Genomic DNA, 24578 nt, shown 5'->3' on the forward strand with positions numbered 1-24578 from the left:
GGGAAAGCAATGTTTTGTCTTTGGTGATATTTAGGCACAATTATGTTGTAGTAAAATTATCAATTGGTCATTTATATGTCGTAAAAATCTACAGTCTAAGCTATCAGCACAGCAAACGTCTTGCTTTCCTTTCACTTTTTCTTGTCCTGTCAATACAAGACTTCACTAATCTAGTACTTATCTAAAGAGTTTCCTGTCTTACCTTGACTAGGAAGGATCAAATTCATCTCTAGCTTCACTCCTCACTGGCAGGAGCAACACCATAGATGAATTTGACGTTTTGTCTTGACATTTGGAGTAGCCCACAGTTCTATATCTGAGAATGAGATAGTATGTCCATATATGTTATCCCAAAATGTTTATTTGTTAGATAATCCCGAATGCCACTGAATGGGTCACAGCTGTGCCAAGGTTTCTTTGAGTAAACGTGAGAAAACCAAAGCATTCAGTAGCATACGGGATTTCGTGTTTTCACAAGTCTGTTATTGTTCTGGAACCAGAGTAGCTAAGAAGAAGTCTTTCACATTCTTCCCATTCTACAAGTTTCCTACGAAATACAGGATAAAAATCCTTAACCTGCTGTGCAAATTTTAGAAGTCTCTGTGCCACATGGGAGAGTGAAGGTATGGAACGGGTAATAATTAAGCCCTCACAAAAGTTTTTAATCTAATGAGGAAGCCCAGGTTTGCATAGAGGAAAATAACTGGTCTTAAGTGGTTTGAGTAGCTTGTGAGAGACCCAAAGCTCAGGCAAAGGCTTCAGTCTCCCAGTCAGCCAAAGAACTAAGTTCAGTCATGCCTCAAAACTGACTTTTACTCGAAACTGGATTTTCTCCTCATTTAAGTATAAAATGTGTCACACTTAATTGGGTAATTGGGTGCCAATTAAACAATTATCTCATTATCTCTTATGAACTAAATAAGATGCTTTGAAATGCAAGAAAAATAATTAGAATTATTACAGCTCTGAATTAAAGACTCTGCTTTTCTATTAGATAAGTAAGTTCTCACAAGACACTGACTCCCTGAGTTGCTAAGGAAGTTTCACTAACTTATTTCCAAGATAAGGCAGAAAAAGGGTAAAAAAGGTCCAGAGGAAAAAGGTACAAATAACAAAAGTGGAAAAATGGTGTCTGGGTTTAGTCACCTGCTTTGCAAGATGGCAGGAAATTTTTTCTTTTAGTTTATCCACAAGATTTCTGTTTATGAGAAACGTGACAATGCTGAAGGAAGTACTGTGGTTTGTCTCCATGGCAAAATCAGGCTGAAATAACTTTCTCTCAGTAAGCGATCCTACATAGAGATCTTCATGTGAACTTGACTCATATGAAGGGTTTAGGCACCTAAAAGAGGTACAGGCTTCAGAGTGCAAATGGCACTTCTGTGATATCCCACATCATTGCTTTCAAACCTCAAGCCAATTAAAATCTGCTTAGCCTGGAGATGGAGTTGAAAGTTTTGTTCCTCAGAAGAGTAATTTTTTCTTTTTCTTTTTCTTTCTTTTTCTTTTTTTTTTTTTTTTTTTTTTTTTTTTTTTTTTTTTTTTTTTTTTTTTCTGGATTTTAGCCAATTGTTTTGCAATGTGTTATTGTATTGAACAATTTTAGACAAGGGTCTGAAAACTGCCTTTTTCTCAGTGTAGACAGTTTTTACACCTCACTCAGAGGTGGGACTTCTGCGGTGAGGAAACAAAGTCCCTAGGGCTGCTTGATAGAGCTAAGTCTTTGACACAGAACAAAAGTTACTTTCACTCCAGAATAATTAATCTAGCTTTGCAGAACGTCAATTAATCTGGAATAAAAGTGACTTCATTTTGCAATATTATATGCACATTGGTAACTATTTTAGAATAACTATCGCAGAACTACATATTTCTCTAGAGCTAATCATCTCATAAATATATCTCTGTTCACAAGCTGTAAAATCAGTCTCTGGCTTAGCTCTAACTGCATGAAAAAGAAATTTCAAAGTAAAGGTGATTTCTTTGGCAAATATACTAAAGGCATCTTTGCTAAATCTTCATGTATGCCCAATTCCCCCTGAATAAGGGTCATCATTCTTTTTCCCATATTCCATCTCTGAATATTAAATATGTGTTTCTTTCTATCTTTTTGGTAAGGGTGAGTATCAGTAATCACTGTTAGTAATCACTGTTAGTGATTCCTTCCTTTTTGCTATAAAGGGACAACATCTTGATCAACATAGGCTGGTATATAGGAGGGTGTTTTGTGTTATTAAATAAAAATGAGGATGTAATAAATCAGTTTTTAAAATCACAGAGTATTAATTCAATGTGGGCCTGAAATTCAACTCATTTCGTAAAGAAATTTCTTTGATAATACACTGTCACATTTTCAGTTCATCTGAATTGTAGTCTGTATGCTTTTAGCTATGCACTTTGTATAATTCCTAACTTCCTTCTTGTTTATTGTGGGCGTGTCAACCTACATGTCCAAATTTGTAAACAAAGGTATCCTTCTTAAATATTTTTTAAAAGCCCATGTCATAAAACTGTGGCAGCCAACAAAATCCTAATTTAATGCACTAATGACAAGGCGAAATTACCTACTTGTGTCAGTGCAGTAAAGGAGTATACTTAACAGGTTTAATGCCTGCTTATATGCAGATGAATTCTGACTTTGCTATCTCAGTTATTCCTTGAAATTGTGGCACATGTGGTATTCCATGTTGCTTAGTCACGTATTTACCATAGATTGATCAGAAGATAATTCTACACTCTAGTTAAACCAGATACTCTCATTTAATTCATGTGGAAGGTTACTACCAGGCTGCATAAGGTCATCACAGTTGGCAATCTTCTACCAAATCTGGAAATGAAAGCTTCATATAGATAAAATTTCAGCTGTGTTTGCATGTGGTGGTTTGGTTTGTTTTTGTTGGGTTTTTTGTTTTTTAATGTTTGAGTTTTTCTGTGTCTTTATCTCTTTATTTTCTTATTTTAAAGGAAGTTTAAAAGCATGTTTTCAGCATGGTGTTTTTTTCCTTTACTTTCTAGCATGTCACAGGATGTGTTGTAATTTAGCTGTTTTTTGTCTTTAATTTTTTGTGTTTTCATAGCGTGTGTTGATTGATGTGGAGGTGTGTAAACAAATACATGTATTTTCTTATTTGTAGCCACAAAAATAAGGTTTTTTAGCTGTATTTTGGGTGGGGTTTTGAGTCAAGTTCCTCACCTGTTCTTCACATGCAATTCACATTAAGCTAAATAGGAGCTTCATGCTTCTGCATGAGATGAGAACTGAAGTGTTCATTCATAGCATATTCTTTTATGATGCTTGTTGTGATTCATAGACTGATTACATAAACAAAGTTCTTTTCAAACGAAGTTACTTATTAGCATCTCAGTAGAGCATATTTTATTTAAAAGATGAAAATACACTGAATGCAATTAGTTCACTTAAATTAACTGCAAAATATTATTTGAAGAAAGTTAATAAGTGTCCAAGTGTAAGAGCCTAAAATGAGTTGTGGAGAAAGGGCAAATTTGCCAGTTTCTGAAGTTGTAAGTAGTTCCTTTTTTTTTCCTTAGAAAATGAAGAGTTACATCAAGCTTCATTTTGCACAAAGTGTTTAATACAAAATCTCCCCTTAGGAATGTCAAGTGGCATATAGAGGAGCATATAAACAAAACTAATTTTAAAAAGAATGGATGTTCAGTATTTAAGAAAAAAAAAAAGTCCTTCACAGTAAGCTAATTACTGAGATTTATGTTCATGATGCTGGTGATTTTGTCAGGTTGATCATGTAATGAGCATGTCTCATTCTCTTTGGTTTTGTGTTCTTTATGTTTACAGTAGGGTGACTGGACCTTTAGACATCTTCTTAGTTGAGTTTCCAGACACTCTTTTGTGCATGTCTGAAGTGCCTGTATGTACGAGATTGATTGATTATGATGGTCTACTGCTGTTACTAATTTGTTTCCCATTTCCAATTGGCTTTTACTTTTTACAGCTTTGAGCAGTAATTCAGTCCCCTACGCCTCCCTGATTGGCTCTGTGTCCTCCCTCTCTAGCCAAACTACCACTCAGTCCTTATATGATAATAACTCTCTCCCACGATTCGCTCGAAAAGGTCTAAACATCTTTGTCTCTATTATTTTCTCTGTTCAAGCACTGTTTTAGATGTACATCAGTCCACCTCCATTCCTGGATCAGTCTAGAGTTCTCTTGTGCCTTTTCACTCACATTTTTTCCATAGGGGTGCTTGATCTGGATCAATCGGTGTAATTATTAGATGACTGTCACCCATGTTCATTCTTTTTAATAGCCAAGTTCTATTAAGTGAAATTTCTGAGAAAATGGGAGACAACCAGAATTGATTCAAATAAATTAGTGCTTACAGACTAATTTGTTAATTGAAATTTATAAGAAATTTCCCCATTATATCTGAATATTCTGCTTCGTTAGTTGACTGACAGCTTGCCTTAATATCTACTTTAAATAATGATTCACCATGATAGATGTGCTATGAAGGTAATCTATTAATATGTATGTATAGGGTCAGAAGAATTAGGGCTAGTGCTGCTGGACATTATTTTGGACTCTAGAATGATGCCTGAAGTGTCAAAGAATCAAAAAGAAAGCAAGAATTTTTAAAAAATTAAGGAAGAAAATCATGCTCTATGTGACTGTGTTGTAACCACATGGTCATTTTCAGCTATGTTTACAGGAAATGCAAGTTAACTGTCTTAGGCATGCTCTTGAAATTCACGGTGACAAACCAAACAGCATTGTTTGACATGGCTTCCAGCTTGAGCCCCCTTGAGTCATCACTGTTTTCCCTTTGTAATTTCAAGAGATCCTGGGGTTCACTAGCTTCATTTTTCTAGCCAGCTCTGATTTCTTCCCACAAGCAATTGAAAACTCACTTTCATTTTAGATGTGATAGTATAAAGCATGAAGAGAAGAATGTAAGCATTTTGGAGAAGGGTCTTGAAGACTAATAGCATGATACAAACATGTTCACAAATTTTTGCCTGGCAAATATTCAGCTGGCAGATTGTTCTAGTTGACCCCACATCTTTTCTGTCTTTCTTCTGCCTTGCTGTCCCTATACTACCTTCCACACCCATCTCTATCTCCGATTCCCAGTTCTTCTTCTTTTTCACTCAGTATCTTCATCAGTGGACAAAGATGTTTACACCTGAAGTAGATTGTAGGTACTTTCGGGGGTTGATAAATGGGGTTTCAGATTAAGTGATTTTAAGGTACTAGTGCAGTCAGTGTGTGTGTCCAGCCAAACTGTACAACCCCTGCCTCTACAATCTGCTACTAGTGAAAACATTTTTGAAGTTCTAATTGTCTGATGTCCAATGTTGTCTTCAGTGACTGTTGTCTAGAAGCAGTGGTGCATGTTATTCTAGTCATTCATAGTTGCATGTCAGTCACCTAAAAAATCCATAAAATATTTAAGTATTCCTAATTTAGTCAGAAACACAGTCAGTCTTCTAGACTTTGATACATTATTATTAATTCTTCATTGCATTTTCTATAATTTATTTTATAAGTGAGTTTTTATGTTGGTTTGAGGTTTCTTTGTTTTTTACCATTTCCTTTGCAGGTTCAGGTGTCTCCGGTTACCTTGGTAACCTTCATTCTTCAAGTTTGTTTATCTTGATTATGCATAAGTCACTTTGTTTTTGGTCAAAACACTATTCTTTCCCCTTTAGGGCTCTTTCAGTGTCTGTTTCTCTGAGCTCACCTTTCCTCATCTAATTCAATGGAGTTTCCATTTCATGCAGTGCAGGAGAAGGAGTTTGAAATGACATTAAGAGTCATTACTCAAAGCAGAGGTCGACATCAGGTCTAACTGTCTCATTTTTCCATGCCTAGCTAACCACATTGATTCATATCACAGTAACTCTTTCCTCTACACTAGGAATGTTAGCTTTGGGAATATGCTTGATGACTTCTTTTAATTTGGCTTCAGAGCTCATCTATCCAGAGCATGTCCTGCTTTGAGTAACCAAACTATTTGCCTGCTTTTCTCACATATGACATCTTTACTACTTACACATTTCTAGCCATTCTAACTACTGCATTTTCTGACTTTTAGAGCTATGCTATCACTGTAGTTTACTTTAAATTCCATTCTTCTTTCTTGTCCAACAGGTATGGCCAGTCATCCTCCAATCCCTATTTTGGAACTTGCAGATCACATTGAAAGACTGAAAGCAAATGACAATTTGAAGTTCTCACAGGAGTATGAGGTAATTTTCCACACTTCCTCATTATTCAAATTGTTTAAAATGTTGTACTTTCTGTTTACCTGGACTTTTCTCTGATATGTACTCAACCTAATGGTGCCAGTTTTGTATGATATTAAAAGCATCATAAAAAAGTTCTCTGTGTAAAATGACTGTATTGATGAGGTGGCTGTTCTTCTTGTAACAATTTTTTTATGGGGATACATGTCAGACAGTTTCAATGGACTTGGAGTAGTGTAATACAGCACTTAATCTTTTTAATATACACAAACATCCATCTGCTATGCAGTTAAAAGATCTTTAGATTATTTAAAGAATCTCCCATGTAGTGTTGACAGCATTCATATAGAGCAAACGTCAAAGAAGTTACAGTCCACTGTGTTAATTTTGCGTGGCTTAAAAGAATTTGCAATTGCCTGGTGTCTTTCCTAATACAACAGTTTGAAGACATTGTATTTTTCTCTGGTCAATAATGCCACATGGATAATCTCTGAATAATGGTCTATAAGAGCATGAAAGAACTCAACTGGAAGACAGTAATCATTTACAAGCCACTTTATCATTAATCCGTGGAGTATACCTCCCCAGACAGGCATTGGTATTGTGGAGAATAACATGTCAGTAATTTGTGGCTAAAGGAACCTAGATACCCATCCATTAAACACAGTAACATCTAGCTGTTTCTTCATTGCCAGTGTTGCCTATATCAAAAATTTGTGGGTAAAGTATGCAGTCAACCATCAGAAAAATAATGCTTCTTTAGAACAGCCATGGGTGGTCATGTCAGTGATCCAAGAATTAACAGCTCCCAGAGGAATCACTGACATAGTATTTTCTTTATACTGTTGTGTCACCAATCCCTGCTTAAATTCCCTAAGTTAGCATGGCAGAAGAAAAACTCATGATACTCTCAGTTTTTAGGGACTGCATATGCTTTGCATTTGAAGGGTAATATGAACACTGACAGTACAACAAAAAACGCTGAAAACTTTTACATGTTGGTTCCACAATAACATGTGATTGCATGGTAGAGACATCTTGCAAATGCCTGATGTATTTAAAAAGTCTTGGCAGAAGACATTAAACATTACTTTTAACTATTATGATAAAGAACTACAATTCCTTATTATTTAATTGATACAAAGATCAGAAAGACCTTAAGAGTGCTCTAAAAACCGATCTCATGAGTTGTCAGAAGGAAAATAAAGTCTCAGCAATTCGTGGAAATAAATTTGTTTGAAGAGCATCTCAGGATTGCTGTTTACTATTGAAATCACCAAAAAAAAGTAACTCCTCGTATTTCTGTGTATAAATCCTGTGTTCTTAAGTATGAAGATAGTAGCTCGTAAAGATTCAGACATGGAAATCTATGTAGCATAATATTTTCCATAATAAAAAGCTAAATCTGACAATAAATTCCTGTTGTACTATGGGCAAATTCTTTGGAATATCTGTGTAGGAAATTCCATTTAGTAAAAACTGTCATTACATAATGTAGTAGAAGTTCCGTAAAAATAAACCATACACTACACCTTTGTTATATCTTGAGCATATTGTGAAGATGACATGGTTCTTATTATGCTGTAATATGACAAAAGTTTTACTGGTTTCTTATTTAGTTTATTAATTAAATTATTAAAATGAGAGTGTAATTTTAACGATTTATAGCCAGCATTGTGAAATATATTAAATTATTAAATGATTAGTACACGTCCCTCCAGATCTTTTACAAGTTTGTGTGAACAGACCAGCTTTCACATTTCCCTCCTCGCCCTCCCCCCGCCCCCAAATATGCTATCTGGAGCAGAGTGATCAGACATTCCAGATTAAAATGTGGGCAACTGTAAGTCAACATCGAGCTTCATTCACACTGCTTTACCTAAGGAGTTTCAACATTTGTCTTTGAAATCCCAGCTTTAGAGATACCACTTGGTTTCCAGCTAGTCCATTTGAAACAGAATCGGTGAAAAGCACTGCTGTTTGATTCCATGGTCTAGCCTAGGCTGGACTAAGGCTGCAGTCTGGTGATCACTGTGAGACATCTCCGTGTCTTGGCTGTGTATTCCTGTTGTCTCTCTTGTGCCAATCCTGGCGCTAGCGCTTGTGCAGCTGTTCGAGGATTATCTCAGGAAATAGATTCAGCTGAAAACTAATTGTTTTATTTTTCTTTGCTCTTTTCAGTTGGATCAATTCCCTGAGCTAGCTCACCACATGGCTGCATAAGCTTTAATGCCAGCACAAGGGAGCTGGTAGGAACATTTGTGTTTGCGGTTTGGGACCTTCTTTTTCAGCAGCAGTCCTCACTAATGTCCCTTAACAGCAACTATCCAGTTCCAAGGCAGAAATGGTACAGATGGTAGCAGTTCTGTTATTATCACTTCAGTTTACATTTGACCTGGTGATACAGAAGGCAAAAGAGGTGTTTTTTATTTTCAAGAGGTAAAGGTGTAACATGCAGCAGGAACCCAGTGACCTTTATTGATACTAATAAAGTTCTCTGGTTAATTCCCATTTGAGGAAACGAACATTTTTCATCAGTTTTATCACCACTAATGATTTTTTAATACATATAGAATGCCCTTTTCTCCTGATATTTCATTATTTTATTTTACTTTTTATGGAATTTCTTACATTGCGTGGAAATTCTTCAAGAATAGACTGATAGCATACAACAACTGTTATGACAACTTTATGACACCATAAAATAAAATATATATATACAGCTTCCAGATGAATGCTGATTTCTCATCCAGCTTTTAGAATTTCTTACAGAAGGTTAGCTCCATTTCAAAAGAAAGGTTAATTTATTTTTAGCATATCCTGCCTTAGTTGCTGCTTCGAAAGGTTTACTCATTTCACAACTCAAACATATCTTTTCATATCATATAGACCTTTTTCAGCTCTTTACAAGTATTTGAGTACTTGCTGCCGTACTATCTGCTGCCTTTTGATTAGAATTTCTGACCAAAAATTGCTTACGAGTTTCTTTTTCTCCTTTTGAAAGAGTATTGTTTTCTTGCCTGTTCCCACTTTCTCTTCAGACAAACAGAAACCTCCCCATCTCTTCATCACTTCCAAAAAGAGAGAATTAAGTTCTCTCACAGAAGGTGCACATCTACTGATTGTCTCCTCTGCTGATTTACACCATTTGGCATAATTGTCTAATGAAATTCCCTAACTTCCCTGCACACTCCTGTGGAAGATGAGAAAAAACTTCTTTGTTGACCTGAGCCATGAAAGAAGACAGGATTGCTTTATTCAAATAATCTGAAAATCAACCCACTATCCTCCATTCAGCTGGCACAAAGGTTCTCAAATGAGTGGGGTTTTTGTTTCTTTGTTTTGGTTTTGGGGTTGGTTGGTTTGTTTGTTTTGTTTTTTTATTTCTTTTTTTCTGAGAAAATGGTGGGGTTTGTGCTATGTGAAATCTAGTTCAGAAAGAATCTGAAATTGCCATTAAAGAAATAGTAAGTCCAAACAGCTTCCCTCTGCACTCTGGTTCTGAAAGCAAAGCCCAGGATAATGTGGCAAATTGAGAAAGTCATTATTACCAAAGAGTAAATAGCAGTAAGTTTAGTATAAACTATATATTCTCAGCGGGGGAAAAAAAAAGAAAAAAAAGAAAAAATTTAGAACTTCTTATGTGCTATCATGTGGTAAAATGAGAGTGTTCTCCGGTATAAACCATCTTGTGTAGTGTTTTCAAGGCTTTGATATCATCAGTTGAAGGAGTTCCTACTTCTGTAAGTTTTCAGAGGCTATTTCATAGTGTCTTCTTCAGGGCTTCTCCTACTCCAAATCTTACAAGGGGTGATCATAAGAATGGTGATACTCACAACTTTACCCTGAATGCAAGATTTCTCGATGGAACAGAGGCCAAGCCTTAAAGATTATGAGTATGGGAAGTTTTAAAGGAATCTGTGATTCACCTGTTGGATAAAGTGGTTGTAGTTTTAGCATAGATAGTGCTATTTCCTCTTCTCATTGAAGTTCATTTCCACATCAATTAATTAATTTCCTTCATTAATTATTATTACTTTGCAATCTCTAGGCCTTAGCAAAATGATCATTTACCTTGTTAACGTTATATGTCCTTTATGTGTCATAGTTCTTTTGTACTCCCTAATTTAAGACAGGGTTCTTGACCCCAACTGGTTATTATGAAGCTTTTGCTGACTTTGGCAGTTTGGGTGGGATTTTTGTGTAATGCAAGGCTCCATATGGACTTGACAGCTGCTAAGCAGAAAATCATGTTCACAAGAAACTGACCTTTATATTGTATCTCCTTCTTAACTCAGGCTTCAGAATTTACAGTAAAAAGTGGTCATGAAGATACACTGAATCAGAACAGTAATGTTCTGAGTTCTTTATGCACTACGAGTATTGGTAAAATTATTTCCTTCTATAACACACAACAGAAAATCTGCTCCTCCAAAGCAGATTCCTGGGTCTTGTGTAAAATAGTTTCACATTTGTTATCCAAGATGTGTAGTCATAGTTTTAAGGAAGTAGATTTAGATTCATACCGTTGTTGTCTGAGAATTTGTCACTGCACACAAAAAATTACACTAACAGCCTTTATATGTTATTTATTCTATATGTTTTTGTGTGCACTGGTTAACTAATGTTATAAGAAGCTATATATAATTTTAATGTTTTTCCTCATCAGGCTACTTTCTGTAAATTACAGGCAGTCTTTTACACTGAGTATTGGAAAAGATGAACTCTGTGCCACACTGCTCTACTATTAGAAGTTTTAATGGAACTTTTCAGTATCAGTGAGTAGGCCTTGTGAGGAGAAGACAGTTGTCTGAATGTCGTACCTTTATGTTTTTGTATCTCAAGCTGCAACAAAATAAACAATGGACTAAAGCACAATAGATTTTATATAGCAGCAGCACATATAGAACTTATTTTTTATATAAACCACTCTAAAAGTCCATGAAGAATGGATAACCTACTGAATGAATGTTTACAAAAGGAACAGCCACGCTTAACTGTCACATCATGACAGATAATATATGCAGCAACCAATTTCTTTGCAAAAATGTTTTCTTCATCTTTACAGTAGTTTTCTCATTTTAATATTAAAAACATTATTTATTGGTATTCTGTAACTTTACTTTGTAGGATGTGCTCCATTTATTGAGAAACAATTAGTGTAGTCGCTGAATGATGAAAAGTTGTTTATCTTCATGTTAATAGTGCATATGCTGTTGCATTCACTTCGGTTGTCTGGTGCTTAGTTCCAGCTAGAGTAGTATCCAAGCCAGCAGGATAGTTATGATAGAGAATGTTAAAGACATAATGCAGGCATCTGAAGTGGCACTAGTCAAGATTTATAGTAGCGTGTTATCTCCTTCCTTTGTGCTGCGAATGCTTCATTGGGATAATAGCAGGTTTTATGCTTATATAATTAAAAGAATATTCAGATAAAAGAAAGCTGGTGTTACTATATTAAGATGCTCAGTTGTGGTCTGGTACCTAATGCTATTTTGTCAAGGAATTCCACAGAGGCGATTTAAATAGTCAAATACTGTCATAAATGTTAGTTTTATTTTGCTGAACTGACAAGAGTGATATGTGTAGGAAGAGAAAAGTAGTCCACTTCTTGTAGCAAGAAAAATTATTCAAGGACAGACTGTGTAGGTTATTATAGGTAAAACAGGGATTTGGGAGCTGCTTTGTAGGTTCGTTTGCAATGTTTTTAGGGGTTGTATGGAGGAGTCAGTGAAGAATTTCGCCCTCTATTCCTTTCTTAAAAAAGTAAATGTTGACAGTGCTTTAAAAATAAAAACGTTGAAAATTCAGAGGAGCAGCAGTGTCTCATATGAGACAACCACAAAGTTCAGTGTTCAAGAGCTGCTGTAGATCATATACTCCATACAACAAAACAGCAGGATGCTTTAATCACAAAAATATTTAAAATAAGCAAGGCTGTTCATTATTCAAATATTCTTCTGCTCCTGATATTTCTTTCCTACCTGAAGGTGAGTGTAGTCATCTCTTTCAACATCAAGTTAATTCTACCACTGGTTATGATATCACCGACAAATAATTTTAATTGCAGATAGGGAATAAACAGATGACATATGAGACTGGAGGCCAGAAATACAGAACAGTAGGGTTTGTTTTTAAAATGTTAGGCTTTCTAAAGCTTTTTATGTAATAGACACTCTCCTTCCAAGACGTTTTCAAATAATGGTTATTTTCTGTCTTAAGAGTGCTCTTAGTATATATAGTTTGTTTGATTTCATTGCAGTCAGTTTTTACATCGTCTCATTTGGTCATAGGAATATTAGCTTGATATTGGAGAGGATATACCTTTGTTCTTGAGAGGAGTTTGGTAAAAGCCTTAGCTGTATTTCTAGCTGCTCTTGAACAGTTGGGTCACTTTCCTTTGAGAGTTGACAGGAAATTTTCATCTGTGTGTTTTTAACTGTTTTTAGAATCAGAATAAAAACCTGCATTTGAGTTCCAAAGAAGATTTAGTCATGAAAAAAATGTTGGTTTGTCCACCCATATGTCTTGAAAATAGCAGCCTTTACAGTGCAATGTGAAAAACTCTGCCTTAATAAGCAAACCTAATTCCAGCTGACAAGTTGCCATGATCATATATTAATGTTCGTGAATCTAGCATTCATGTTTTGGTAATACAGTATGTAAATCTGATTCTATTAGCAGGTTTCCTGCATAATACAATAGCATCCTATTATAGATTCATCAGCTATGATATGAAATTCTCATAGCGATCGCTGCCATTGGTAAAAGAGGGTCAAATTGTTCGTTTTTTATGGGTAGCTGACTACTTTCTCCAGTTGTGCAGAGTCTCTTCCTCTCAAATTTGTCTTTTTCATTCTTCTTTCTCTGCCTGGTCTTAGATTTCTCTCTGACCCAGTGCTTTTTGATCGTTTAAGTTGAGCCTCGAACACAGCATGTACAGTGCTGAGAAATTCTTTACAGGACACGCTTCCTCCCGTTTGGATTTGTGAAACCTACGCAGCAACTCACAATCCCCACAACACACAATACACAATCCTCACAACATACAACTCAGGATCCCCACAACACAAAGTCTCAAACCCGCTGGCTCTTATTTGCTTGGCATAGTGACCCTTAGTAGAGCACTGTTCCCGGGTGGGCAGGCAAGCATATGTTTTCTATTATTTAAATAGTGTGAAGGAAAAATTCACAATGAGCAGGTACACAGTTTACTGGAGGGGTGTTGCTTGAAATTCTTCTGGAAACACATTTTGGTTGCCATGATTCATAGTCAAAGAGCTATTTTATGGATGGTGCATTACGCTAGTAGATACTGCTCGAGTCTTTTCCCTGTGACAGATCAGACTGTTTTTCACCAGCCAACCATTTAGAACACAATAGCTGAAAGATTAGTGAAAGTATAGAAGGGTAAAAACAGTATTACATTTATCTTTATTTCTTTTGCACAAAGCACCATACTGTACAGTTATGCTATGAAGAAATCTAGTTTTTTGCTAATAACAGCTTTGTGGAAGGCAAGCTTTCAGAATGAATATACTAGAAATCCCGTTACAGTGCTATCATTTAAACCATTAAAGCACTCATTAAAACTGTTAGTACAGACTTGTTATTCATGAGTTATTGGTCTTTCACACTTCTGAAATGTGTCTGCCAATATCACTCTACTCTTTGTTCCAGTGTGGCTATTAAGTCTGAGGAAATATAGATTTACTTTCTTTTGCCAAAACAGTGCTTTGTGGAAGGGTAGTAAGGCCTCAAAGTGGTTCAGACTGGTGAGAAAAAAAGGAAAGATTAAAGTTCAGTCTATCTGCCTGGTTTTGACATAATTTATGTTAACTGTGTCTGCATGCAGGCCTAAATATTAATCACTGAATTACACCATCTGCCCATACATCATACCAAGAAGTGAATGGGTAATATAGTGTGCTGCTCTGATGAACATATCCTCATCTACTTGTACATATAGCTGACAGAGAAAGCTGCTGTTTGATTTTTTTTCTTGGTATCAAAAAGCAGCTTTAGATCTCTTAAATAGTAAGAATTGAAAATGGGAAGAATACTACTGTCAGCTTTAAATGTAAAGTATTTTTAATAATCTATAAATTCGCATTAACAATAGGTATAATGTAGAGCTAAAGGTCTTTCTCATAGCAGTTAAGAATCTACTTAGAGCATAATTTTCTAAATGCAACTGTATATGCAAAAAATGCACCTTAAACTTTATGCTTGCAAGTAGTTGTAATTACAAATAGATAATTTATGGGTTTGTTTTTTTTTAATTTGTGTACATCCTTTTTATTTGTCATAGGGTAAAGCCGAAGACCTGCAGTCCAGTCTCAAAAAGCAGCATGTTAGTCACCCAGTTTATTCTGTTATTTTTTTTGTCAAGCGTGAGGAGAAAGTGTATGTGACATCTTTTATTGCGGAATAATTTTCTGGAATATTTGGGCATTGTCAATAAAATCTTAAAGATCAGGCAGAGTGTCTACTTCAGTTACATATCTAGAACAACGCAATGCAGTGTAGCCTCATTCTGTGGCACTGGAATGCTCTTTAGCTAGCACACTTGCATATATGCCTCTCAAAAATTTCTGACAAGGTTGTCACAAATAGTGTAGATGTGCGTTATTCCTGGTCAAATAATTGATTTTATTTAAAGAATTATTTAGAATATAATGGACTAATATATTGAGAACATCTTCTGTTTATTTTGAGGTTACAATGTTTATGTTCTTAATAATTATCAGAAATCTGAGCTAAACCCATACTAATTACTTTTTAAAATACTGAAACCTTGACCTGCAAACATCCCGTTCAACTTTTCTTGTTCACCTCCATTCACACTAAAAGGAAAAGGTAATACTCTTGCTGAGAGAAGTCATTATGTAAATTCAATTGCTTTTCAAGTCGTATCATATAGGTGAATTGCTGGTCAGCTCATGGAAGCGGTATTTTACATATCTTAAATACACAATGTCTGTATATGACTCTTCTCTTCCCAGTGCTGATGGAAAAGTGGTACAAATTCTTTCTGTTCATCTTAGATAAAATAAATAGCACTTAGCAGTAAAGATAAAAGTATTTGTCTTTAAATGAAGCAGTGCTGACCTGCTTCAATATTGTATCAGCCATCCATCTCAGAGGATAAGAAAAAATTTCTGTGATGTATCTAAATTGCCTTATTGATTGTTAGCAGTTCCACTGTGTAGTCAGAAAATGTAATGTTTTTGTCAGAGAAGGACCAAGTCGTATCGTTGTAAGGATCAGGTTGCTATATTTATATGTACAGAAGTGTTGTCTACTTTTGCAAGTGGAAGAATACCAACAGAGAGAAAGCTTGGTGATCCTAGATATGAAAACTAAATACCGTAAGGCTGAAAAAAAGCCACCAATAGTTTTGTAAAACTCTTAATAACTAATCTGTAAAGATACTAGTTTAATATTAATTAATGCTAATAACATATTAAGATATGTTAAGCATAGTCCACAAATTGCTAAGACTGTGAAACCAAATATTTCGTTAAAAAAAAAAATCTTTTTTTGGACAAAAATTTTGTGGAAATGAAAAGAAATCAGATTAATTTAGAGCTGCAAACCATTTAAGAACACCTTTTGACCTGTTAGTAAAACTCATGGCAATACAATTCAAGTGAATCATATCGAAAGCACAAGTAAAATTTTCATGGACTTCATCATACTCCCAAGCCATTCATTTCTTCCTCATTCCTCTAAAAAGTCCCATTTCATTTCTTCTCGAGGGAGGAGCTGCCACACACTCTGCCTCAGCTATTGTAGATAAAGCAGTATGTAAATGGTGAGCCAGAACCTGAACCACTGCACTCCTCTGCTCAGCAGATCTCAGCTAGGTTATGCAGGGGAGCTCAGTGAGTCCCAACTCTAGAGGACTGTAATGAAAGTTATCAAAATTCAGGAAAAATAGCTGGTAACTGTTATAAAGTTAATTGAATCTAGGGTATTAGTAGCTAGAATAAGGTAGTGAGGACTTGGTTTCCTAAAGAGAAGTGCTGGGATATTCTAAGACGTCTCCACCAGGCAACCAGGCAAAATGAATTTTTTTAGAATAATCTCAAGAAAGAAGCAAATTCATTCTCTGAATATTGCATAAATAAATTATATAGTATATGTAAATAAGCATAAGAATGAGGCAGCTTTCTCACTGGCCAAATAGTAATCATTAATCTAACAGGTAAATCCTAATAGATCACACTAATTAGTTTTGCACATGTTCATCGTCTGATAATAACTAGTCTAATAGATTGCAGATCATATTTCATTTCCATTAACATAAAATGGACTTTACAGCGGTTGCAACCCTGGGACAAGTCAGTGTAAGTGATGTAAAAGGGATAACTTGGTGCTGTAGAGGCAGTATGGTGTTTCTTACTTGTACTTTGTTGCTGCTCTACTCCTGGAAGGTGAACATGGTGAGCTGCCCCATCTAGACTTATCTATGTTAATAGTTTTTTATAATTTACTGCAACCTGGCATAGGGAGCTGCTGATTGTTAGCAGGATTAAGCAAAGGGCATGAGCCACAAGCGATAGTTGCATGTACGTGTTGGTGAAACAATTTTAAGGCCTCTAAAATTACAGAAAGGGAAAATAAAATAGTACGTGATTAGTTGTGACTTCTCAGTATGAGATGACCTTTCATACAGCCACTAGCACAGTGGGCATAAGCAAGTACCATCTGTTACGTATTGTGTATTTACCCAGCTGTATGTATAACTCAGCCATAGAGGTAACAGTAAGTAGTAGATCCTGGAGCCTTCCTGCTGGTGAAGGGTGAAGGCATACGGGACAAGCTTCAGTAACTACATCCTGGAACGTGAAAGAAGCAGGAAATAAACAGTCATTCTAGGACTGTATAGTTATGTGAGAGTATAGTTATGAGAGATCATTAAAATTGTAAATGCACCTGAATTGCTTTCTTATTTATGACTCAAAAACATAAAAAGATCAAGTCTCTTTATCTTGTCCTTGGATGATATGCAGTTGGTTTCCCGAGAAACACTGGTGTCATGTGTTGGCCTCGCATCAAAATGAAATAACAGAAACATTTTTCTTCTGGAAAACTTCTTCAGGAACTTTTGGATTTTATGTAAAAAACAGAACTCTGAATTGTTTGAACATAATTGTTGGAATACAGAGAAAGAAAAAATTCTTATTCCACTTCATCCCGATGTTTTTCTGTTTTCTGACATTTTTTTAATTCTCTGTTATGCTAGAACCCCACACTTGCCAAACTGAGTGAAAAGATGAAAAGATGGATAGCATACCACTGCCTTTTTGAAGAGAAAGCCTTGGATTTTAAAAGCTTATGGTTTAAATTCCTAGTAGAAATGTCAGGTGCATAAATACAGACAACTTTGTATAATATGATATAGTATGTTACAATGTGTCCTGAAGTCGTGATAGTATTCAGAGTAAACTATGGGAGCATATGGTTTGTAAACATTGTAAATATAAGTACGTAGTCTTTAGCTAAAAGTTTGCTTTTCTTTTCTTCTCTTTCTCTTTTAAAGTCTATTGATCCTGGTCAGCAGTTCACATGGGAACACTCTAACTTGGAAGTAAACAAACCAAAGAATAGATATGCAAATGTAATTGCATATGATCATTCTCGTGTTCTACTCTCAGCAATAGAAGGTAAGGAAACTTTTAAACTAAGTCCTAAAATCCAGTTTAATTTTACCTCTTGATATCTTTGCATAGTAATATAAAGAAGAGTTAAAGAACTTCCAGTGAATTCCTATAATGACAATCCTTTTCTAATGTTTGTTCTCAGTAATTAATTATGAAAATGCGCTTAAATTGACATGGGGCACTGAATGTATCAGGTCCCTGTGCATACGCGGACACGTTACCTGAAATAAATTACCATTGCCGTTTCCTTATACTAATTCTTCAGAGCAAATATAGCAGTAGTTGTGCATGAATTGAGGCTTTTGTCAATCAGTGACATTATCAACATAACTGATTACTGAGTTTCAGTTGCCAAATCCCTAATGTGGGGGGAAAGAAAACAGTTCAACTTGATGTTCTGAGGGAGAATTTTGAGAATTCTGTGTTAAAAAGTTCCTTTTTTTTCATTTCCATTTACAATCTGAATGTTAAACAAGAGTGTTTAAATAAACCCTACATGCAAACATTGTTGGAACCTCAGTATTTCCCTGCTGAAAGGTTGGCAGATGGGTATAATGACACCTTTTCGTTGTATCTTTCTTTGTCAAAAAGCTTTCCAAAAACTTGGATATTTTAGAGTTTTAACTTAAGCAAACTGTCCAAGGTGATCAGCCATGAGTATTGTGTCTCTTTTCCAAAGTGTTAAAACAACAGAAAACACTGTCTTTCTCTGAGAGGATTTCTTTTCTTACGTATTCTGCCTTACCACTAACCTGCTTCCTGGGTTGGAAACAGATTTTCAGTTTATTCCATAATGTTGACTGTCCAGTATTAATGTTGGCCAGAATATAATCGATTCTATATCAAGTGAAACAATTTAAATGAAAATAATATTTGCCTTTAGTAACTCTGATAGGGCTTGAATCTGATGTATAAGATGTAGGGAGTTGTATTCAGGATCATAATTATTTCAATCCACGCTACAAGTTAAACTGCAAGGTGTTTTAAAGTTATATGCTGCTTCTTATCTTTGGCTATTCCAGACCAGAAAACACTGGATACAGGAAAGACTATATTTATAGGTGTAACGTATTTTAATATTAGCTGCTTGGTGAAGAGAAAAGCAATCTGGCTGATTGAAGTTTAGATCTTCCCTTATTTATTACAGCTGTGTACTCTGCGTACTTTTGTTAACACAGATAAGGGCTTTTCAAATGTATTAGAAAATTTAGATAATGGCATTGAAGTATTTGTATATGATAATCTGCATCTGTTTGTTCTGCCTCTGAAGCTCATAAAGCAGTTCTGAAAAGATTCTTTGTAATGTCAACTAAAATTTTTTACATCAAGTTATAGAAGGATATAGCTGTATAGTAGAACTACCAGACTCAGCACTGAAAAGAGAGTATTTTAATTAGCATTACATGTGATGTAATTCAAGAAAAAAATATCCCTTTCCCTGTAACTGGTCCAGACAACAAAATTGAGAACGTGGTCAGGCCCATACATCAATTAGACAATCCCTCTGAATGGTTATGTAAAGTTCTTTGGAACAAAATTTTTAATGAAATAAGTCTATTTGACAGAAGACTCAAGATTTTCACAGGATTTTGTTTGGAAAAAGAGTTGTGTAATGAGGGGAAGAAACAGAGGAAAAAATCTAATGGTGGGTAGATTTATTTCTTACTTTATGTCAGAAATCCAGGCTTAAAAAATTCTGTGAGGTTCCCTTTCATATAAATGACCCATGAAATATGGTTCCCTTAAAGAAAACGAACATATTCAGAGAATGGGAAGGACATTTAAGAGGCAAAACAGAAAACATTAGTCAAAGTAAGTAATTAAAAGTATGAAGTTACACAGTACATTAGACTACTTTTTAAAATAATACATAGGAAAAGTATGAAAAAAATCTACATTTTACTTGTAGGAAAGGACTGAGTATTTTAAGGATTGGGGACAACATATAATGTTTGATTCCCTTTTATAAGTAAGGAATACTATGATGAGGCTAAAATTTCTAACCCTATAATAGTCAGTGGCACTGAAAAAAGAAAAATATTTTAGCACTTTGAAATATCAGTTAGATGTAAAACCACAAATGGGATTTTGACCTATTTGGTGGTTTGCATAATTTTAAGTATTTTCTCGGTCTTCAGTTTCATGGTGAAAAAAAGCAACATAAATCAAATACTAAATGCCTTTTTATGCTATGATAATTTGTCTTGAAAACAGTAATAAATTAGTATTTAATTATCCTTTTAAATTCTTTTCCCCCTGGGATTTTACATGATTGTGATTCTGAAATTTTGCATATGTGCCTTCATAAGTTTAATACATTAGTCTTAGTATTTGGTAATAAGTGCTTCTCTTTCAAGTTTTAAGTAAATATTCCTACAATTAAAATATGTAGTCTGCCTAGCATTTTAATTAGCTGACAGCTGCATTTGTTTTCATGTTACGAGGGAAATCAATACTTCAAATATTGTTTAAAAATGTTAACCTTTATCTGTTACTATACAAGTTGATCAGGACATAAGTTTGGACTAGATTTAATTTTGTTTCAACCAAATGGAGATTATTTGGTTGGATTTTCAAGATAGACCTTATCTGCAATTCTTTCGTGGACGCAAGAAGACTAATATTATCAGTTTTGTTCATTTGCCCCTCTCAGAGTGTAGCCAATAAGAAGCATTTCCTAGAAAGTCTTAAGAATCACATGGTAGAGATTTGAAATTAACTTCTTTCCCTTAGCCAATATGATCAAGTTGTGAGAAGTTGTGTTACTCCTGAAACAGAAGGCTTCCTAATGCATTTATTTTCATACCTTTCATAACTCCCATTACATATGTTCATAACTGGTTTTGAATCCTCACTATTTTCTTGGCCTCTGTAGTTGCTTAGAGTTCCACGACGTAATTGTTCACTTTGCAAGAAAAAAAATTTTATATTATTAAACTCACCACTGTTTAAATTTTATTACTTTAGATGTCCATTTGGAAGGGAAACTCAGACTAATTATGGTAATTTGAATTTCCACCTAAAAGAAAATATTACTTTCCAAAACTCTGTTCCCATGTTCTTGAAATCTCATCACTCATGTTGTGCTATCTTTGGATGTGTCTGAGAGAGGCGCTTGGAATTTTACAGTATAATGAAAGAATTTTATAATGTAGTGAAGTTTATTGTATGCATGTAAAAGGAAATTACAATTAAAAGAGAAATAGATCAAGTTAAAACAACTAGGTCTATGATCTTAAACCTCTAAGAAGTAAATAAAATCCTAGGAAAAAATTATTACACCTTCTGCGTTTTAAAAAGTCTTGCCAGTTATTTTAGGAGACATCCAAGACTAAAAGTCTGCCATATGTGGCATAGATTTGTGTAATATGATTTTTTTTTAAATGAAAAAACAGTATCTATAATATTTCAACAGTGTAAATTTTGTTTAATGTGAAAATCAGTGGCTTCAAAATGCTGCTAAAGGTAGTAGCATCATGATATAAACAGTCAAGAAAAAAAGGCAAGAAACTGCTAATATTCTTATTTTTCTGATTGCCAGTTTTCAGTAAATTATCACTGAGTATGCAGTCCATCACCTTTAGATTTAGAAGGTATTCTTGTCGGTATAAATTGTTGAACGCCTGTGGAACAGTCATGGAATATACAAATTACTTGCCCTCTCTCACATTGCATTTGTATCGCATTCTGCTAACACTGTATAATTACTTAGAGTAATAGTCATATGCCCCTTCCACCTGCAAGCCTGGACTGCCCTAAAAAGCCAGAAGTATTTCAGTGATGAGGTAATGGGATACGGAAAGATCAGTGAAGTATACTTCATGACATAGGAGTCTCTGTGAAGTAGAGATTCCTGTCACAGGATAGACTTCATGGTGGCTGTCTCAACAACAATGCCAAGCTGTAGGAGTATAACAGTGTTGGCCTGTGGCTCTCATTATGCTGTTGTAACAACAACAAAAATCTTTGTTCTTGATACCCTTGCAATCACCTCAGAACAATTCTGACTTTTTCCTGTATAAATACCCACACTGCCCATTGGGGAAAGCTTCAGCAAAACCTCCAGTGGCTTTGTTCTTGAATGAGTAATGAAGATTTGGCACCTCACAATTTACTATGCGCACTCATACTGAAACTGGTTTTTTTCAGGAATTATCAAACCAGAAATCATTTCATTTCTTATTAGTAGGGGCATTCATTGGCCCTTTTAGTGCATCACTTAGAGGTACACATTAGTATTTCTATCCAAAGAAAGACTCCTATGATAGCTGACTTTGGCATTACTCAGTCTTGAAGAGTTGGACAATCACTAAATCAAGTTTCAGAGAGCTGTAAAGTAATCACAGTATGATGACTTCATGTTGGATTTTGATGCCTGCTTTGCACTAGCGTGCAACATACTGCTATTCAATGTATTGTGGACAATGTGCTTGCACAATGCTGTTACGCTGACTGAGGAACTGCACTGAGCAATCTGTTTCCTTTCATTCTGTACCCTTTCTTAATACTACCTGACTTTGAAAACAAAACATAACAAAGCAAAACAAATACAAGCTTCCTTTCTTAAGGGCTTCTGTTTCTCAGCCTGCTTTTCTGCCACTCACCTTTCAAGTTTCTCATCTTGCCTGCAGATCTTCTATAACTCCTAGTTCTTAGTTTCCATCCCTACATTTCACCTTTTTTTTTGTTTTATTTTCTCACCTTTTTCTTTTCCTTTAAAATATTTGTCTTCTGTCCTCTACGCTACTACCCTGTTCTTTGTGCTGCTTAATTAATTGTGCTGGGCATCTTCTGCCCGCCCCTTTTTGACATCACCTTCTTTCCGTAATTCTCTACGATTCAACATCTCACTTTGAGAAGTGTTGAATATCTTCATTATCTTTCATCCTTTGCTTTCTGCTAGTCCTAATAGTCCATCCACAATCCAGCAATCTATAGGTTTTCTTTTTCTGTCATTTTTTTTCCTTCTTACCTTACATTGTTAGGATATTAGTGAATTTTCCTCAGTAAAAAGTTTTCATTTTACCAAGGTACATTTCTTATTCTGCTTCATTTTTCAGGGAGTTCTTACAGTTCAGATTTGTGCTTAGACCTACACCTTAGACTATGGGTTTTATGTTACAAAAACTGCCACATAAACAGTTGCTACTGGCAGCTAGTAGCTGTCTTAGTTCATTTTTTCTCTGACGTAGTTCAAAACGTCAGTCATTGATTTAAGCCAATAGTACAGTTTCATCAGCATTTTGAGTTCATCATTGCATTTTTCTACCTTGCTTACAAGCTTGACAGAACTCTGTCCTATTACTTTCACTCTTTATAACTCAACAGCACATCTCTTAGGGAAGCAGCACAGAAACAAGTGTTTATGGTTTAATTGGTTTTAAATAGTAAGACTGTTCAGTACTTAGCCTTTGTAAAGGCTTGGAATGATTTCATTATCTGATTTCAGTTTCTGAATAAAACGTGAAGTCTAATTAAAGCTGTTTAAGATTATAACTGTCTTCAGGAAATCAAGTGAATAATTCTGAGGCTTATGTTATTAGCCTGGTGTATCTAAGTCTGCATTGCAGCAAGCTGTACTGTCATCTCAGTTCATGAGTACAGTCTCAGCATAAATCAAGAGCTATAGAGTTGAATTTTTTTAATCATTTGCACTTTAATTGTGGTAGAGGCTGTTTTTGTTTCATTAGTCGTTCACTCTTACTCTATAAAATCTGTACTGCTTTGTTCTCTTGAGATATTTGAAATTGGAATGTCTTTTATGCTCAACTACTCATCTGATTCCTCCCCCATTGTGTTCGATTCCTGTATGGCAGAATAAGGAGATTGCAGACTCTGGTCACTCATCACCGTAGTTGAAAAGGCTAGTAGAAAATAGTTATGGTAGAATTACTATCTGGAAGCTTAGTCTTTAGCTGACTTTTTGTGCAGAAACTGCGTCTCTGCCTTCACGGAAATTGAAAAAGTCAGGTTATACTGCGTGAATTACCTAAATTTACACTTCAGGTATGCCATTCTAAATCTGCTGTAAACCCCACTGATGCCAATAGACTTAGTTAAGGTATGTATCAATATTAGTAGAAGCAGAATCTGGTTGCTTTGTCCCTTTCTTGACACATGCTTCTACAGAACAACTGACCTCTTAACTATTAAACCCAAATTTAAGTAATGATGGCAGTTGCTTCTGTGCTTGTGGGCATGCTGCCCTCAGGCTATGACAGTTAACAAAGGTTTGCAGGATTTCATTGCACTGCAGTCAAGTAGTTGTCATCTGATTGGTTTTGCACTATTAGACTTGACAATAGAATTGTTCAGCTTTCTCAGATCAGAATGAGGTTATGGCCAGAAGAGTCATTACAGAAAGTGATATTTTAATATTTAGATTTACTTGCCTTTGATAATTGTCTCTGCTTGATCACAGCAGATATTTATAGAATGTCAGGGTTTGTATACATTATTTTTAAACTGCACACAGTTCATTAGGTCTCTTATGATAAGGCACCTTCCTGAGAGGGCTTTAAGTTTATGCTTTGTGGGGACATAGCTGATGAAGCAAAAATTGGTGTGGCCGAGGGTGAGATAGAAAGTGAGAGTGGGAAGGTAGTATTACAGAGAACAAAAGGATTTTGGAACAGCATGTGAAACAAGTCATGCGTGAAAACAGTAATGAAAGGAGGCTCCGTG

General features: G+C 35.3%; 1 protein-coding gene across 1 annotated transcript in view; it reads left to right on the top strand.

The window, feature by feature from the left end:
• Positions 1 to 24578, top strand: part of PTPRD (protein tyrosine phosphatase, receptor type, D) — a gene marked incomplete at both ends in the record, with an annotated part of 68691 nt that overhangs the window by 27374 nt on the left and 16739 nt on the right. The window contains 2 exons of the mRNA XM_010137111.1: positions 6131 to 6228; positions 17774 to 17897. Coding sequence (XP_010135413.1) covers positions 6131 to 6228; positions 17774 to 17897 — 222 coding nt within the window. The remainder of the gene's footprint in view (positions 1 to 6130; positions 6229 to 17773; positions 17898 to 24578) is intronic.

This window comes from Buceros rhinoceros, unplaced genomic scaffold, assembly GCF_000710305.1.
Source record: "Buceros rhinoceros silvestris isolate BGI_N320 unplaced genomic scaffold, ASM71030v1 scaffold8005, whole genome shotgun sequence".
Taxonomy (NCBI): Eukaryota; Metazoa; Chordata; class Aves; order Bucerotiformes; family Bucerotidae; genus Buceros; species Buceros rhinoceros.